The 18,746-nt window shown below is 40.9% G+C and overlaps 1 protein-coding gene across 1 annotated transcript in view; it reads left to right on the top strand.

The window, feature by feature from the left end:
• Positions 1-18,746, top strand: part of LOC129859457 (cadherin-10-like) — a 46,201-nt gene that overhangs the window by 18,170 nt on the left and 9,285 nt on the right. Inside the window, exons 3-10 of the mRNA XM_055929271.1 lie at positions 7,173-7,467; positions 9,513-9,632; positions 11,837-12,004; positions 12,643-12,830; positions 13,444-13,703; positions 14,736-14,872; positions 15,233-15,354; positions 15,447-15,555. Coding sequence (XP_055785246.1) covers positions 7,173-7,467; positions 9,513-9,632; positions 11,837-12,004; positions 12,643-12,830; positions 13,444-13,703; positions 14,736-14,872; positions 15,233-15,354; positions 15,447-15,555 — 1,399 coding nt within the window. The remainder of the gene's footprint in view (positions 1-7,172; positions 7,468-9,512; positions 9,633-11,836; positions 12,005-12,642; positions 12,831-13,443; positions 13,704-14,735; positions 14,873-15,232; positions 15,355-15,446; positions 15,556-18,746) is intronic.

An 18,746-nucleotide genomic window follows, 5' to 3' on the forward strand; every position in this document is an offset into this window, starting at 1 on the left:
GTGGCTTCTTTTGTGTCTATTGTCAGATGAGATTTAAGTGGACACCCTGCTGAGGTAGTAGGGTATAGGGACACATGCAGGTGCACGTTGTCAATAATAGGACAGAGTCACACATCCATGTCCATGTGCCTCTTTCTTAATATGGACACCATACAGGTCTTCCTCTGTGGCACGTGGAAAAGGTGCATGCTAGTAGTATGGCTCTTTACAGCTTTGGTTGCATTCCAATTATCTCTCATTTTCCCCTGAAGTGTGTACTTCTTAATTTCCCTTCATAGATTTGAAAGGTAATGACTGGTACATGGAAACACCGTCTAGCCCATGCCTACACCAATCCAATGTTTTTAAATGTGTGGGGAGTCGTAGTGAAAGAGTGCACAATTCAGAAGGAATGAGAGATTATTGGGATGCAACCTTGGTGTCTTTCCCAGAGGGGTTTTATCCTCCCTATAGGCAGTGGTGAAAAAAGTACCCAATTGTCGTACTTGTGTAAAATGCATAGATACCTTAATAGAAAGTTACTCAAGTAAAAGTGAAAGTCGGCCAGTAAAATACTACTGGAGTAAAAGTCTAAAAGTATTTGGTTTTAAATCTACTTATGTTTCAAAAGTAAATGTAATTGCTAAAATATACCTTAAGTATATACCGTATCAAATGGAAAAGTAAAATAATAAATAATTTAAAATTCCTTATATTAAGCAGAGCAGACGGAACCATTTTCTTGTTTTTAAAATGTATGGATTGCTAGGGCCACACTCCAACACTCTGACATTATTTACAAAAGATGCATTTGTGTTTAGTGAGTCCGCCAGGACAGAGGCACTAGGGATGACCATGTGTTGTCCTGATAAGTGCGTGCATTTAACCATTTTCCTGTCCTGCTAAGCATTCAAAATGTAACGAGTACTTTTGGTTGTCAGGGAATGTAGGGAGTAAAAGGTACAATATTTTCTTTCGGAATGTAGTGAAGTGAAAGTAAAATTGGTCAAAAATATAAATAGTAATGTAAAGTACAGATACCCTAAAATACTACGTATCTAGTACTATAAAGTGTTGTCACTTAAGTACTTTACACCACTGCCTATAGGTGCTGTGTATTAGGTGTCCCTTGACATGATTGGTTATGGAGGTGTTGGATATTATCAAGGAAGCTTCAGGTTATTTAGGCCTATACATTTCAGAGTTTTCCTCATGGAGGAAAACAGTTATCAAATCACATTTTATTTGTCACATGCGCCGAATACAACACCTTACCGTGAAATTCTTAATTACAAGCCCTTAACCAACAATGAAGTTCAAGAACTAGAGTTAAGAAAATATTTACTAAATAAACTTAACACAAGAAAATTACATAACAATAACTAGGCAATATACATGGGATACCGGTACTGAGTCAATATAGGTTACTCTAGATAATTTGTAAAGTGACATTTCATAGATAATAAACAGCGAGTAGCAGCAGTGTAAAAACAAAGGGGGGTCAATGTAAATAGTCCAAGTGACCATTTGATCCATTGTTCAGCAGTCTTATGGCTTGGGGGTAGAAGCTGTTAAAACTTCTTATGGCTTGGGGGCGCTATTTTCACGTCCGGATGAAAAGTGTGTCCAAAGTAAACTGCCTGCTACTCAGGCCCAGAAGCTTGGATATGCATATAATTGGTGGATTCGAATAGAAAACACTATAACGTTTCTAAAACTGTTTGAATAAAGTCTGTGAGTATAAGAAAACTGATTTGGCAGGTGAAACCCCGAGAACAATCCATCCAGGGAAAACATTTTATGAGGTCAATCTGTTTTCCATTGGTATTCTATGGCAAGGCCGGTTTTAATATAAATATTCTTGCCATTCCTATAGCTTCCACTAGATGTCAACAGTCTTCAGAAATTGGTTGATGTTTTTCTTTAGAGAAATTAAGAAGTAGCCCTGTTATTTTCCTGTGTCTCTCCAGGTGCACTCTAATGATTTGGTGCACGCGACCTGGAACATGCTTTCTTTGTTTTCGTCCGGTATTCAATCAAGTTTCAATCAAATTTATTTTATATAGCCCTTCGTACATCAGCTAATATCTCGAAGTGCTATACAGAAACCCAGCCTAAAACCCCAAATTGAACACAGTTTAACCCGTCTTAAATTTTATCGATGATTTATGTAAAAAAATACCTAAAGTTGTATTACGAAAGTTGTTTGAAATGTTTGGACAAAGATTACAGGTAATTTATGAGAGATTTTGTTATCATGTAGCGTGAGTTGGAACCGGTGTTTTTCTGGATCAAACGCGCCAAATAAATGGACATTTTGGATATATAACGACGGAATTAATCGAACAAAAGGACCATTTGTGATGTTTATGGGACATATTGGAGTGCCAACAGAAGAAGCTCGTCAAAGGTAAGGCATGAATTATATCTTTATTTCTGAGTTTTGTGTCACTTCTGGCGGGTTGAATTATGATTGTCTGTCTTTGTTTGATGGGGTGCTGTCCTCAGATAATAGCTCGGTTTGCTATCGCCATAAAGCCTTTTTGAAATCTGACACTGCCGCTAGATTAACAACAAGTGTAGCTTAATTTGGTATATTGCATGTGTGATTTCATGAAAGTTTAATATTTATAGTAATTTAATTTGAATTTGGCGCTCTGCCATTTCACCGGATGTTGTCAAATCGATCCCGCTAGAGGGATTTGATCCATAAGAAGTTTTAAGGAGACTTTTGGTCCTAGACTTGGCACTCCTCTACTGCTTGTCATGCGATAGCAGAGAGAACAGTCTATGACTTGGGTGCCAGGAGTCTGACAATTTGTTGGGGCTTCCTCTGACACTGCCTAGCATATAGGTCTTGGATGTCAGGAAGCTTGGCCCCAGTGATGTACTGTGCGATACGTATTACCCTCTGTAGCACCTCAAGTTGTCAGCAAACTTAATGATGGTGTTGGAGTCGTGTTTGGCCACACAGTCGTGGGTGAACATGGAGTACAGGAGAGGACAAAGCATGCACCCCTGAGTGGCCCCAGTGTTGAGGATCAGAGTGGCAGATCTTTTGTTGCCTACCATTACCACTTGGGAGCGGCCCGTCAGGATGTCCAGGATCCAGTTGCAGAGGCAGGTGTTTAGTCCCAGGGTCCTTAGGTTAGTGATGAGCTTTGTGTGTACTATTGTGTTGAATGCTGACCTGTAGTCAATGAACAGCATTCTCACATAGGTGTTCCTTTTGTCCAGGTGGGAAAGGGCAGTGTGGAATGCGATAGAGATTGTGTCATCTGTTGATCTGTTGGGGTGGTATGTACATTTTAGTGGGTCTAGGGTTTCTGGCACAATGGTGTTGATGTGAGCCATGACCAGCCTTTCAAAGCACCTCATGGCTACCGACGTGAGTGCTACGGGGCGGTAATCATTTAGGCAGGTTACCTTCGCTATCTTGGGCACAGGGACTATGGTGGTCTGTTTGAAACATGTAGGTATTACATACTCAGTGAGAGGTTTAAAATGTCAGTGAAGACACTTGCCAGTTGGTCCACGCATGCATCCCGGTAATCCGTCTGGCCCCGCGGCTTTGTGAATGTTGACCTATTTAAAGGTCTTGCTCACGTCGGCTACGGAGAGCGTGAGCACACAGTCATCCAGAACAGCTGGTGCTCTCAAGCATGCTTCAGTGTTGCTTGCCTCATAAAAGGCACTTAGCTCGCCTGGTAGGCTGTGCAGCTCACTGCAGGGTTTCCCCTTGTAGTCCATACTAGTTTTCAAGCCCTGCCACATCCGATGAGCGTCAGAGCCGGTGTTGTAGGATTCAATCTTAGTCCTGTATTTACACTTTGCCTGTTTGATGGTTCGTCTGAGGGCATAGTGGGATTTCTTATAAGCAACCAGATTATTGTCCCTTTCCTTGAAGGCATCAGCTCTAGCCTTCAGCTCGGTGCAGATGTTGCCTGTAATCCATGGCTTCTGGTTGGGTTGTGTACGTACAGCCACTGTGGGGACGACGTCATCAATGCGCTTTTTGATGAAGCCGGTGACTGAGGTGGTATGTTCCTCAATGCCATTGGATGAATCCCGGAACATATGCCTGTCTGTGCTAGCAAAAAACCATCCTGTAGCGTAGAATCCGCTTCATCTGACCCCTTCCATATTGAGAGAGTCACTGGTATTTCCTGCTATAGTTTTTGCTTGTAACAGGAGTCAGGAGAATAGAATTATGGTCAGATTTGCCAAATGGAGGGCAAGGGAGAGCTTTGTATGCGTCTCTGTGTGTTGAGTAAAAGTGGTCTAGAATTTTTTTCTTCTGGTTGCACATGTGACATGCTGGTAGAAACTAGGTAAAGTGGATTTATGTTTGCCTGCATTAATGTCCCTGGCCACTAGGAGCACCACTTCTGTATGAGCATTTTAGGGTTTGCTTATGGCCTTATACAGCTTGTTGACTGTGGTCTTAGTGCCAGCATCGGTTTGTGGTGGTAAATAGACAGCTACGAATAATATAGATGTGGACTCTCTTGGTAGATAGTGGGGTCTACAGCTTATCATGAGGTTGTCTACCTCAGACGAGCAATACCTCGATATTAGACATTGTGCACCAGCAGTTATTGACAAATAGACACCCATCCTCGCCCCTCGTCTTACCAGACTAGATGCTCTGTCCTACCAATGCACGGAGAAGCCGACCAGTTCTACATTATCCATGTCGTTGTTTAGCCATGTCTCGGTGAATCATAAGAAATTGCAGTTTTTAATGTCCCCTGGGTAAGATAGTCTTAATCATATATCGTCCAGTTTGTTTTCCAATGATTTCACGCTTTCCAATAATACGGAGGGTAGTGGATGTTTACCTACTCGTCTGCAAATTTTTACAAGGCTCCCCACCTTCCTCCCCTCTTTTCTCTGTATTTTCTTCCAACGGATGCCTGGGATTTGGGCCTTGTATCGACAAAGCAGTATATCCTTTGCGTTGGACTCATTAAACAAAAAATCTTTGTCCAGTTCAAGGTGAGTAATCGCTGTCCTGATGTCCAGAAGCTGTTTTCGGTCATAAGAGACGGTAGCAGCAACATTATGTACAAAATGAATTACAAACAATGCGAAAAAACTAGCAAAGTAGCACAGTTGGTTCGGAGCCCATAAAACTGGAGCAATCCACTCCGGCGCCATCATCATCATAGCAGGTAGCATGAGTGTGTTGCTGACATTTGGCAAAGATACCCTGCCTGCCACAGAGGATCAGTCAGAGGGTAACTTAGCTTCATGTACAAGGCTTAAGTTCCTCCTACAATGTCATGTTGTAATTGCCATCGATATGAAGATTTTGCGGCTGTGTTGGTGACAGTGTAAGACGTGGGAGGATTTTGTGGGAGAGAATCATCATTTTTTTAAACATTTCTGGGACTGTGGAAATGTGCTCCAATTGTGTTGCGGATCATGTGGAGGGTTATTCGGGAGGTATCAAGCATCCATTGAAGAACAATGGGCTGTTGTTGTGTAGAGTTCATACCATCAACTGTTCAGTATTGATGGCTATCTACGAAGTCTCATTGTATATATGTAGAGGTGTGGTGCTTGCAGGGCAGGCTTACAATGTTCAATTTGTTTCACCCATGCCTCTCACTTGAGATCTATCAGTCGTTCACTGACATTTCACTTCAACATTTGTCAGAAAGTGCTTAACAGTGCCCTTCCTATACCCCCAAAAAGCAAGCAGGAAGCACAGTGGCAAGGCAACACTTCCTAGTCACTTTGATCGCGCTATTGGTTAGAGCCTGTAAGTAAGCATTTCACTGTAAGGTCTACACTTGTTGTATTCGGCGCACGTGACAAATAAACTTTGATTTGAGAAGGAGGAAACCTCATGAAAACTCACACAGAGGGGGAGGAGGGGGTCACCCATGCTGTAGGACTACACAGAATGGTAACATGCAGGTGCAAAGGCCAGTATCTTTAAGAATGAAGTAACCATTCAGCTAAACAAATTGCCCATCAAATATGAAACAAGTCTTCTCATTCTGTCATCCAATCTCCTTAGAAATCTTTATTTTTAGGATCTGCCCTGAAGGCAACGTCGCAGACGGAAGACATTAGGGAGCCAAATGGATTTAGAGTCAAAGTGACATGATTTTATGCTACTTGGCATATGGTATCAGATTGAGCTTCTGTCTATTTTTGGTCTTCAACCAAAGTCTTGAATTATGGAATTATGAAAATAAGAATGGTCTCTGCTTTGTGACTGTTGATGCTTCAAGGAAAAGTTGATGCAAACATCATTCCAATCAAGATTTTGCCTTTTGCTGTAATACTACTGTAGGATATTTATCCCCTATTTTTGTTTCGTTTTTTTACCTGGCCACATGAAAGGAAGGAATCTTCCTGCATGATTCCTGTAGGACCTGTTTGTAAGGGGTGGTACTTGTCCCAGTATTGGTGTCTGTGTTGTAACATGAAATACATGACACCTCAAGGGTTGTATGTTTGAAATTGCTCACAGAATAGAACTATTTTGATCAGACAGGGACATCCTGCTTTAGAAATGGCAACTTCAGGGGGCAGTCACAATCAGGATAAGAAGTATTGCAATCAATTTGAAGGAGACACTTTAAGCAGACACTCATGTTCCTAAGAAACAGCTGGAATACAATATTCTAGATGAGAGTTCTATGCCAAAGATGAACCATTTTTGTTTAGAGCAGTCTCTGAGAAACCGTTTATGTTTTTATTTTTGTGTCATTTAACAGGTGGAATGTAAGGTCCATACAAGAACCATACACGATACAAACAATAACCATTTTCATTAGAGCAGTCTGTGAGCTAGCATTCTTGTTTTTCCATTTCTCAAATATACAGAAATTCTGAGGGATGGTGATTGGTGGCCAATAGTAAATAAATAGCTGAAATCAAATATCTGTGGATTGAATGTATCCAAGGACAATATTGTGAGCTCAAGATCTCAAGCTCATGATCGCAAGACAGCTAGCTTGGTTATATACAGTATGACTATCTGTCCAGAGAGACAAATCCAAGGCAGATGTAATGTTTGAATGGTACCATTTGAAGTTGAATCTGTTCTTTACGTAAACCATGCCAACTGTTTTTGTTATTTTAGTTTCGTGTACATTTCACATTTCCTGACTAACACTGAATGCTCTCTCCATCTCAATTAAAAACTCTTACACAGCTTTTCTCTCTATCCACAGCTGCACTCCAATATGGACAGAGGCGATGGTAACGTGAAGTACATTCTCACTGGAGACGGGGTGGGAAGCTTGTTTTTAATAGACGAGAACTCAGGTGACATTCACGCCACTAAGAGGTTGGACAGGGAGGAGAGGGCCATATACACACTCCACGCTAAGGTGGTGGATAAGAGTACCAATGAGACACTGGAGGCTGATACTGAATTTAACATCAAGATCCACGACATCAACGACAATGAGCCAAAGTTCTCTAAAGACCTTTATTTCGCCAGTGTCCCAGAGATGTCTGATGTAGGTGAGTAAGTTGGTCCTCTTGTGATGCTTTATTTCTGTGGAGAAATGTGAATGACAATTCTTTCTTAAACCTACATAGTTCACAGAGGCAGAGATAACCAATGAACTGCATATCAATCAAATCATGTCATTCACTCCACAATATAATAATAGTGGAAGGTTGAAATTGAAGCTATCATTAAAGTGTATGTTTTTCTTCATCGCACTCAAATTAATTCAGACAACATAGATTAACCAGTAGGCATGAATACCAACAAATCTTTCAAAATGCAAACAGGAGAACTGGAATCAATTTCCAATCATGAGCCTACAAATGAATAGAAAGTGTAATCACCGTTGAATGAAAACGTACTTGCCAATATGAAAAATAATGGTTCTCTATTGTGTTCACATAATGATTGAATTGCTGACTGACTCCAGAGAGAGGATGATGCGGTTAAAACATGAAGCATTGGTAATATGCATTGAATACATGTCTTTCTGTGAGGTAACCAACCACTTTTCTTGAAGATCAGACTCAACAAGCTCTGGTTTGGGCACTGTGAAAAGGTGTACTGTATCAGTAAACGTTGTACAGTAAAAGCACTGTAAACCAGTTGTACAAACAGGCAGATTTCCCTCAAAGGTCGATGCTTCCAGTTCCTATTTCTTTGTTAATTCATTCATTAATCCTTCCCTTTCTTTCATTGATTATTTCATTCATTGGTTATTCCGTTCGTTCAATCATTCATACATACCCTCGGTAATGTAAGAGTGACGCATTTATCATGGCGTTTCGTGTGTGTTAAGTGCATAGCCATTTACAAAAGATTGGTCACGGTCACCAATGCTTCCCTAAACAGATTAACAAACTGCCCATGGTTGTATCCAAAATAGCACTCTTTCCCTGGTGCACGTCTTTTGACCAGGGCCCATAGGAATGCATCGCATGTGTTTAGAGGGTGCAAACTGGTTTGTCAGAGCAGGCATCTGTGAAGAGTCAGCAGGTAGGTCCCTTTCATGTACTCGTTGCAGACAGCTGTTCCTGCAGTCATTAGTATGCTTGAAGACAGTCAGACTTAGCCAGGACGTTACAGAGGTCTCCAGAATGCCAAGGACAAATGCATTCCAAATGGCACCCTATTCCCTATAGTGCACTACATAGGGAATAGGATGCCACTTGGGATGCTAACATAATCTGAGCAGTGGCTGTAAATGTAAGTACATCAAAGGGCTATGAACCCACACACTAGGGGCCTGTTTCCCAGACATAGATATAGACTACTCTTGGACTAAGTGGCACTTTCAATTGAGAATATCAGTTGAACATGAGTTTTTGTCTAGGACTGTATCTGGGAAACCAGCCCCTAGAGGCTTAGTATTAGAACAAGAATGACATTTTTGCCCCCAAAAAACCCTTAGCAGAGCTTGAATCATTTCAGCTCAATTTACTTCCCTTTCATTGATGACTATTATGCATTCTGTGGAAATGTTTTTAGCTATATTTAGAACGACAAGAGCAGTGTGTTGTTCATACTTCCCTAGACAAGGTTAACTAGGTCCTGTGCAACATAAATTGCAAGGCCTCACACGACGTCTACCTCCCTTTGAGCTGGATCGCATTTCAAATTATTTTGTAAAATGTTATTGTGCTTATAATTACTTTATTATATTCATGCTAGATCATTCCTAGTAATTGCTCTGTATAGCTATGTACATTTTCGTGGATGTATGAACGTGCATTATGTTGGATGCAGAGATAGGGCAGCCTAGCGGGTAGAGTGTTGGGCCAATAACTGGGGAAAATATGTTGATGTATCCTTGAGCAAGGCACTTAACACTAATTGCTCCAGGGTCGCCGTTAATAATGGAAGACCATGGCCGTGCACCACTCTCCGAGGGTATCTCAGGGACAGTTGGCATATGGAAGAAACACATTTCCAATTGCATACTAATACACACTTGTACATGTGTGAAATAGGACAAATAGCACCCACCAAATTATATAATTTGTGCATTATCTATACTTTGCTATGTATTGTAAGGTCTCTATCTTCTCCTCCACAGGCACATCAGTTATTCAAGTCACCGCGGCAGATGCTGATGATCAAACATATGGGAACAGTGCCAAGCTTGTGTACAGTATTCTACAGGGTCAACCATATTTCTCTGTGGATTCAGACAATGGTAATCTAATCACAACACCCACAATGGGCATGCAAACACTTGAAAGAAGCCAACATGTGTGCATATTATCTCTCCTCCTCTAGTCTGCAAACAGAGACCCAACAGTACTCAGTATGGGGTGTTTGTTTAATTTTCCTCTCTATCTCTATGTTAGTCAGATGGCATCAATAAAGGATATTTTAATAGTGGGTGAACACAATGACTGCTGTGAACTCAATGGCTTGGTGTGTTAATATACACTCTTGGGGTTCATCGGCTGTCCCCATAGGAAACCCCTTTTCAGTGTCAGGTAGAACCGTTTAAGGTTCCATGTACAACCCTGTGTGGAAAGGGTTCTGCATGGAACCCAAGTGGGTTCTACTTGGAACCAAAACGGTTCTACCTGGAACCAAAAAGGGTTCTCCTATGGGGACAGCCAAAGAATCCTTTTAGGTTATATTTAGCATTTTACAGTAGTGTTCGGCTTTTGATACCTTCTTTTGATAACTACAACATTCTTGTGATATATTGCACATATACTATCGAGGACTGGCAATTCAAATGTACCCTGCTCAAAAAAATAAAGGGAACACTTAAACAACACAATGTAACTCCAAGTCAATCACACTTCTGTGAAATAAACTGTCCACTTAGGAAGCAACACTGATTGACAATAAATTTCACATGCTGTTGTGCAAATGGAATAGACAAAAGGTGGAAATTATAGGCAATTAGCAAGACACCCCCAAAACAGGAGTGATTCTGCAGGTGGTGACCACAGACCACTTCTCAGTTCCTATGCTTCCTGGCTGATGTTTTGGTCACTTTTGAATGCTGGCGGTGCTCTCACTCAAGTGGTAGCATGAGACGGAGTCTACAACCCACACAAGTGGCTCAGGTAGTGCAGTTCATCCAGGATGGCACATCAATGCGAACTGTGGCAAAAAGGTTTGCTGTGTCTGTCAGCGTAGTGTCCAGAGCATGCAGGCGCTACCAGGAGACAGGCCAGTACATCAGGAGATGTGGAGGAGGCCGTAGGAGGGCAACAACCCAGCAGCAGGACCGATACCTCCGCCTTTGTGCAAGGAGGTGCACTGCCAGAGCCCTGCAAAATGACCTCCAGCAGGCCACAAATGTGCATGTGTCAGCATATGGTCTCACAAGGGGTCTGAGGATCTCATCTCGGTACCTAATGGCAGTCAGGCTACATCTGGCGAGCACATGGAGGGCTGTGCGGCCCCACAAAGAAATGCCACCCCACACCATGACTGACCCATCGCCAAACCGGTCATGCTGGAGGATGTTGCAGGCAGCAGAACGTTCTCCACGGCGTCTCCAGACTCTGTCACATGTGCTCATGTGCTCAGTGTGAACCTGCTTTCATCTGTGAAGAGCACAGGGTGCCAGTGGCGAATTTGCCACTCTTGGTGTTCCCTGGCAAATGCGAAACGTCCTGCACGGTGTTGGGCTGTAAGCACAACCCCCACCTGTGGACGTCGGGCCCTCATACCACCCTCATGGAGTCTGTTTCTGACCGTAGTCAGCAGACACATGCACATTTGTGGCCTGCTGGAGGTCATTTTGCAGGGCTCTGGCAGTGCACCTCCTTGCACAAAGGCGGAGTTAGCGGTCCTGCTGCTGGGTTGTTGCCCTCCTACGGCCTCCTCCACGTCTCCTGATGTACTGGCCTGTCTCCTGGTAGCGCCTGCATGCTCTGGACACTACGCTGACAGACACAGCAAACCTTTTTGCCACAGTTCGCATTGATGTGCCATCCTGGATGAACTGCACTACCTGAGCCACTTGTGTGGGTTGTAGACTCCGTCTCATGCTACCACTTGAGTGAGAGCACCGCCAGCATTCAAAAGTGACCAAAACATCAGCCAGGAAGCATAGGAACTGAGAAGTGGTCTGTGGTCACCACCTGCAGAATCACTCCTGTTTTGGGGGGTGTCTTGCTAATTGCCTATAATTTCCACCTTTTGTCTATTCCATTTGCACAACAGCATGTGAAATTTATTGTCAATCAGTGTTGCTTCCTAAGTGGACAGTTTGATTTCACAGAAGTGTGATTCACTTGGAGTTACATTGTGTTGTTTAAGTGTTCCCTTTATTTTTTTGAGCAGTGTATTTACTCTAAATAAATTAGATATTGTCCTTGTAAATTATTTTAATCTCAAATTAAACCTGACCAGTCATACTGATAAGTCTATTTTCTCATTCAGGCACGATTAGAACAGCCCTGCCTAACATGGACAGGGAGACCAAGGAGAACTACCAGGTTGTGATCCAGGCTAAAGATATGGCTGGCCAGATGGGTGGGTTATCAGGGACCACCACAGTCAGCATTACCCTCTCTGATGAGAATGACAGCCCACCGCGCTTTGCTAACCGTAAGAGACCTTCTCTCTTCTCATCTTTGTTGATATTCTGTTTTTCGTGGAGACAAAAAGTGCTGTACATGTAGCTTTCTATGTGCTTTCTTTTCACTATCACTGTGCAATTTTTTTTGAACTGAGACGACAATTGTTAATCTGGCTTGCATCGACAATATCCTGTGAGCTCTTTCTCAAGTCAGTGTTGGTATGACCTCTGTCAAAATCTGGTTTTGAGTAATGTGTTATGACATAACTAATAACTCATTTTCTACAACTATACCGAAACTTTGCCAGTTAAAAGGCAGATATTGTGCTATGTGCGTAGCCTACGGGTAGGACTGGCATCAGAGTCGAAAAGGGAACAATCTGTAAATAATAATCCTTTCTGAATGAGTCCCACAACTAATGACAAAACAATCCGGAACATTTCTACACAAGACAAACTCTATAAAAAATCTGCGCTACTTAATTGAAGCTGAAAGTGGAGTACATTTTATATATACTTCTCCCCCAGGAGACGTAGATAAACAGACATTTAAAAATACACATCAAATCACATCGTCCCAGAGTGCAAAGAATCTGGGGGATAAAACTCCAGTGCTTATTCTGTTTCTATTCAATTTTTTGTAATCGTATTTTCTTCTTCTCCACAGATACGTTTCGTCTGAGCACTCTGGAGTCGGCTGATGTAGGAGCAGCCATAGGTCGGATCAAGGCTAATGATGCGGACGTGGGGCGGAATGCTGAGATGCAGTATAGCATCGTCGACCGAGACGGACAGGATATGTTCACTATCATCTCGGACCAAAACACACAGGAGGGCGTTATCAGGGTAAAAAAGGTAGGCCCTAAACGTCCAGTACAATGCTCTCATGTTTTAATCACTTATGACCCAACTGCTTCAAATCACAAGATACCACTTTGTGTATGTAGAGAGTTATCCTCTCTCTAAACTAAACCCATCTTCTATTATTATCATCTTCATGAAAGTACTTAATTCTGTTCACTGTCAAGAGACCCTTATTCCTCCTGGGAGTTTGTATAAAGAGTCTTTGAGACTTTTGAAATCCAGGTTTAGCTTTTCTTTTCTTAGCCAGGGCCATACTTTTCAGAGCCTCGGCCAATTATGCAAATTGGAGAGCCTAAGTGAAAAGAGGACGGGGCGTAAATACTGTATACATAGGCTCAGATTAAAAATGACACCCTGATAGCGGTCCTTTATATCTGAAGGTGCGCAAAAAAGATATAAAGAAACTCATAGATACAGTAGGTATAAAGCCGTAAGGAGATAAGTAGTGGAGCTCCGCTTTACTCATTTACTAGTTTTTATTTCAACCAATAATCAACCAAGTTTTTCAACTTAAGCATCAACTTTCAGTTTACTTTCAGTTATGATAGTAAAATAATTATATTGAATAATTGTTGATAATTTATCTTTTTCATTTTCTTCATAGAAACTGGATTATGAGAAACAAAGGACGTACTCCTTCAAAGTGGAGGTGACTAACACCTATCTGGACCCCAGGTTCATGTACAGTCCAAACCCTCCTTTCAAAGATGACGCCATGGTGCGGGTGACGATAGAGGATGTGGATGAGCCACCAGTGTTTAGCAGGAACCCTTATATCATTGAGGTGCACGAGGACACAGCCGCCGGCAGCTTTGTTGGTGTCGTGTCTGCCAGGGACCCCGATGCTGACAACAACCCAGTCAAGTAAGTAATTGTGTCTGCATGTCAATTTGCACCCTATTCCCTGTGCAGTTATTTTGGCCCATCAAGGCACTGGTCAAAAGAGTGCACCTTATAGGTAATATGGTGCCAGTTGAGACTCAGAACATACATTGAACTGATCTGGCTCAGCATCTTTGTTATAAATTCAGATAATCCACAGGATTTCATTGGTTGATTGATTGATTGATTACATGTAGTTGGCCGATTAGTTGACTTACTGATTGTTTATAGATGTTCCCTTGCTGAATAAAGCTGTTTTAATTTAGGTAATTTGATTGTTTCATAACCTAATGGACTATTATTGTGTAAGAAACCAAGGTAGCAATAGAAATAAACAATTCCTGGTGTGGTAATAAGTCTATAACAACCATTACATTTTTGGGGGTGGAAATGTGGTTCGCTTTGCTAAATCGAATCCATCAATGTATAAGCTAGCCCAGTGTGGTAGCGGCATCAAGTCAAAGTGAATGAGCCTAATTTTCTCTATCGATTCACACTGCGCTGTTCCACACATATGGCGCCTGTCTGTCTGTGTATTTGTCTGTCTGTTGTCTCTGTGTATCTACCTGCCCATCTGTCTGTCTGTCCGTCCATCTCGCCGTCCGTCCGTCTCTCTCTCAAACATGGAGACATGCCAGTCTCTGCTCGTGCAGCACAATGAGGAATGTCAGTAGAATATATAAGTTGACAATGATAAATGAGACAGCATTATAGAAGTATTCATTATTTCCTGACCAAGGAAATAGAATGATAGGAATGATACATACTGTGCAGGCCAACATTAGGTAATTTGTAGTGTATTTTTTAATAGACTCCTGTGTTTTGCTTTAACATAATGAATGATGTTGATGGAATTTATCACAGGAGACAAGAACTACAGCTTTATGTCCGGGGCAAAACATCATGTCCATATGATTAATTTGATTTGAATCATGTCTCGATTAGTATGGGTCAATTAACATTAGGGACATTGTTACGCAATCAAACATGATGTATTTGTATTACTCTGTGCAGATACTCCATTGACCGCCATACCGATCTGGAGAGACTGTTCAACATTGATTCTGTTAACGGCACCATTTCAACACTGAAAGGCCTCGACAGGGAGATGTCAAGATGGCATAACATCTCTGTTGTTGCAACTGAAATAAGTAAGATAAACATCCTCTTTTTATTACTTTTTTGGCAAGAAAATCTTGTGCCTGTGTGCTAAATTTTGTGGCCTTTGTTATTACACAAATTGTTGATGTTAGAGGCATTTCTGCACTTTTGAAAATAGACAAAGACACATAAATGGGATGCAAAAGCTGCAGATGTTCACATATGCTTAGTTAAATAAAAAATATAAAAATCTGCTTATGTTCCACCCACCTGGTGTCCCAGGTCTAAATCAGTCCTTTATTAGAGCGGAAGACATTTTAAAAAGCAGCGGAACTGGCTTCAAGGTCCAGATTTAAATTTGAGGGGTCTACTGTATGGGCCTGCTAACACACTTCAAACATCTTGTCTAGGTAACCCTCGCCAAACCACTCGAGTCCCAGTGTTCATCAAGGTCCTGGACGTTAACGACAATGCACCTGAATTTGCCATGTATTACGAGACATTTGTCTGTGAAAATGTCCAATCAGGACAGGTAAAGTAGACATCGTGATACTAAGAATGTTGAGGAAAAGCCTGAAGAAAGTACATGTGTTTTCGAATGCCTTCTTGTTTCACTATCCACAGCTGATTCAGACGATAAGCGCAGTTGACACAGATGAGCCCCTTGTTGGACATAAGTTTGTCTTCAGCATCAGCTCCTCCAATCCAAACTTCACTATCGTTGACAATGAAGGTAAACGTTAGTCTTCTGTAATTCTTTATTGCCTAGTAGAATTTAGTAGAATTTACAAGTAGTGAATGATGCTTTGTATCTGGCCATTTGTCTGGCCATTTATCTGGCCATCTGTTCATACTGTTCACTGCAAAAAAATGTGTTCTAATTTTTATAGTGCAATACTGGCAGCACATTTCTGTTATTTGATATAGATATGTCAAGACTTATTTGTCATTTGGATATCAATGACCTGAAGTACCTACAATTTATTTTGAAATAGTTGAATTCACTCATGCATCTTGTATTTTCAAATTTAAACATAGACTTTAAAAAAGATATGTTTTATTGAATATCCGATACATACAATATACTTGCAGTGAAGCCGCTCAACAACTACATCATACCAGTCATCCAACAGATTCCCATTCAGAGCGACACACAGAAGCATTCAGGGTCAATGCCCTGCTCAAGGGCACGTTGACAGATCTACCACCAGGCTAAAAAATGTGAACCCGAACCCTCCAAGATCCCCCCCACAGTTCCCCAATAGCTGTCCCTCAACCATTCGAGACCCCTCCCACACTCCCCCCCCAGGAATAGAAATAAAAATACAATTAATTCCATTCCTCTCCCCCAAGAACCCCCCAATGCACCAACAACCAAGAGAATGAACTAAAGAGAAAAAAGAAGACAGAAGAAAACAGCAAACAACAATGCAAAAAAAAAGAATGAAACTAAATAATACATTTAAAACAAAGGACATCAAGCACAACTAAAATCATAACAGCAATGTCAACTGTATATGTTTGTGTGCATGTCTGGCACTATTATATGTATGTGTGTGTTCTTGTATGTGTTAATTTGAAACATCTACACGGCATCAGCCTCAGGCAAACCGGCATTAGTTGTAAACACACTGCCACTCAGTGTCATTCAAATGTACTTTTTATTATGTTTTATTTTGACTTTTAGCTTTGAGCCTCATTCTATCTCCCACACAGCAACTCCACTCCCACTTGTCTCCAATTCCAATTCCACATCCCAACCCTCAGTTTTTCTCAGCCCATTCCATCTATCTCTTTAAAGATAGACTTGCAGGTAGCGTGCTTAATTACAACAGCATACAAAGTAACTGTAACAACGTTTTTCTTGCCACAGTATTACATTCATATGCTCTTTTTATCTACCTTAGTTTAATGCACTGATTGTAAGTTGCTCAGGATAAGAGTGTCTGCTAAATGACCAAAATACATGTAAATGTAAACATAAACACTTGCAAAGCACACTGCTGGGGATTATTCTAATGAGCTCTGACCCCAAATAAGGCCACATTTTTTCAAAATACAAATAGCTTGAGAGTGGAACTCATTAGAATAATACCCAGCACTGTGCTTTGAGGATTTTCCTGTCACATTTTGGTCATTTAGCAGACACTCTTGTCCAGACCGACTTACGGTCAGTGCATTAAACTAAGGTTGATAAATAAACACATATCACAATCATAGCAAGTAAAACATCTCTGTAAACATTACTGAGAATGCTTTAGTAGTTAATAATACATTGGTCTTCAAGATTCTATGTATTTGTTGCAAGCTACTTTTTGATGTATCTTTGCCCACCTCTGGGTAGTGACAAGTACGTTATTCTAAAATTCACAGTAATTTACCACCAGTGTTCTTTAAGTTAATACGGATCTGACCCTTTTTCAAAATTACATACCGAAATCTAACTGCCTGTAGCTCAGGACCTGAAGCAAGGATATGCATATTCTTGATTCCATTGAAAGGAAACACTTTGAAGTTCGTGGAAATGTGAAAGGAATGTAGGCGAATATAACACATTAGATCTGGTAAAAGATAATACAAGTATATATTTTTAAAAATTGTACCGTTATCTTTGAAATGCAAGTAAGAGGCCATAATGTATTATTCTAGCCCAGGCATAATTTAGATTTTGGCCACTAGATAGTAGCAGTGTATGTGGAAAGTTTTATACTGATCAAATGAACCATTGCATATCTGTTCAAAATGTTGTATCAAGACTGCCCAAATGTGCCTAATTGGTTTATTAATACATTTTCAAATTCATAATTGTGCACTCTCCTCAAACAATAGCATAGCATTCTTTCACTATAATAGCTACTGTAAATTGAACAGCACAGTTAGATTAACCTCTAACGCCTACCAAACCCGGATCCGGGAGCACCCCCATCACAAAAGCTGACTAGCATAGCCTAGCCTAAAGCCACAGGGATATCATATAATAAAATGTTCATGAAATCACAAGTCCAAGACACCAAATGAAAGATACACATCTTGTGAATAAAGCCATCATTTCTGATTTTTAAAATGTTTTACAGGGAAGACAAAATATGTAAATCTATTAGCTAACCACGTTAGCAAAAGACACCACTCCCATACTCCACCATTTTTTACTCCATCAGCAGCTATCACAAATTCGACCAAATAAAGATATAAATAGCCACTAACCAAGAAACAACCTCATCAGATGACAGTCTGATAACATATTTATTGTATAGCATATGTTTTGTTAGAAAAATTTGCATATTTCAGGTATAAATCAGAGTTTACCATTGCAGCCACCATTACAACTCATTACAACTTACAAGCCACCATTACAAAGCCACTAGATAACTACAGAGACCATCGTGTATTAGCTAATTACTCATCATAAAACATTTCGTAAAAATACACAGCGTGCAGCAGATGAAAGACACAGATCTTGTGATACAGCGAAAACACAACATAGCGTTATATTAGCTTAGCACAATAGCGAACATCACACCAGCATTGATTCAAGGCAAAAATAGCTATAACGTATAAACCACCAAAATATATAAATTCTTTCACTAACCTTCTCAGAATTCTTCAGATGACAGTCCTGTAACATCATATTACACAATGCATATAGAGTTTGTTCAAAAATGTGCATATTTAGCGGCACAAATTGTGCTTATACAATGAGAAAAGTAGCCAAGAGCTCAAGCAATCTGTCCGGCGCCATCTTGGAAAGCCACCTACTCTTATCGAAAACTATTCATAAACTTGACTAAAAAAATACAGGTTGGACAGCAATTGAAAGACAAATTAGTTCTTAAGGCAATCGCTGGGTTACATTTTTAAAATTAACGTTACTTCAAGCATACAGCGTGCTCTAAAGCTAGACCGCACCATAATTCATGGCGGAAT

Source organism: Salvelinus fontinalis, chromosome 7 (genome assembly GCF_029448725.1).
Source record: "Salvelinus fontinalis isolate EN_2023a chromosome 7, ASM2944872v1, whole genome shotgun sequence".
In the NCBI taxonomy this organism is placed as follows: domain Eukaryota; kingdom Metazoa; phylum Chordata; class Actinopteri; order Salmoniformes; family Salmonidae; genus Salvelinus; species Salvelinus fontinalis.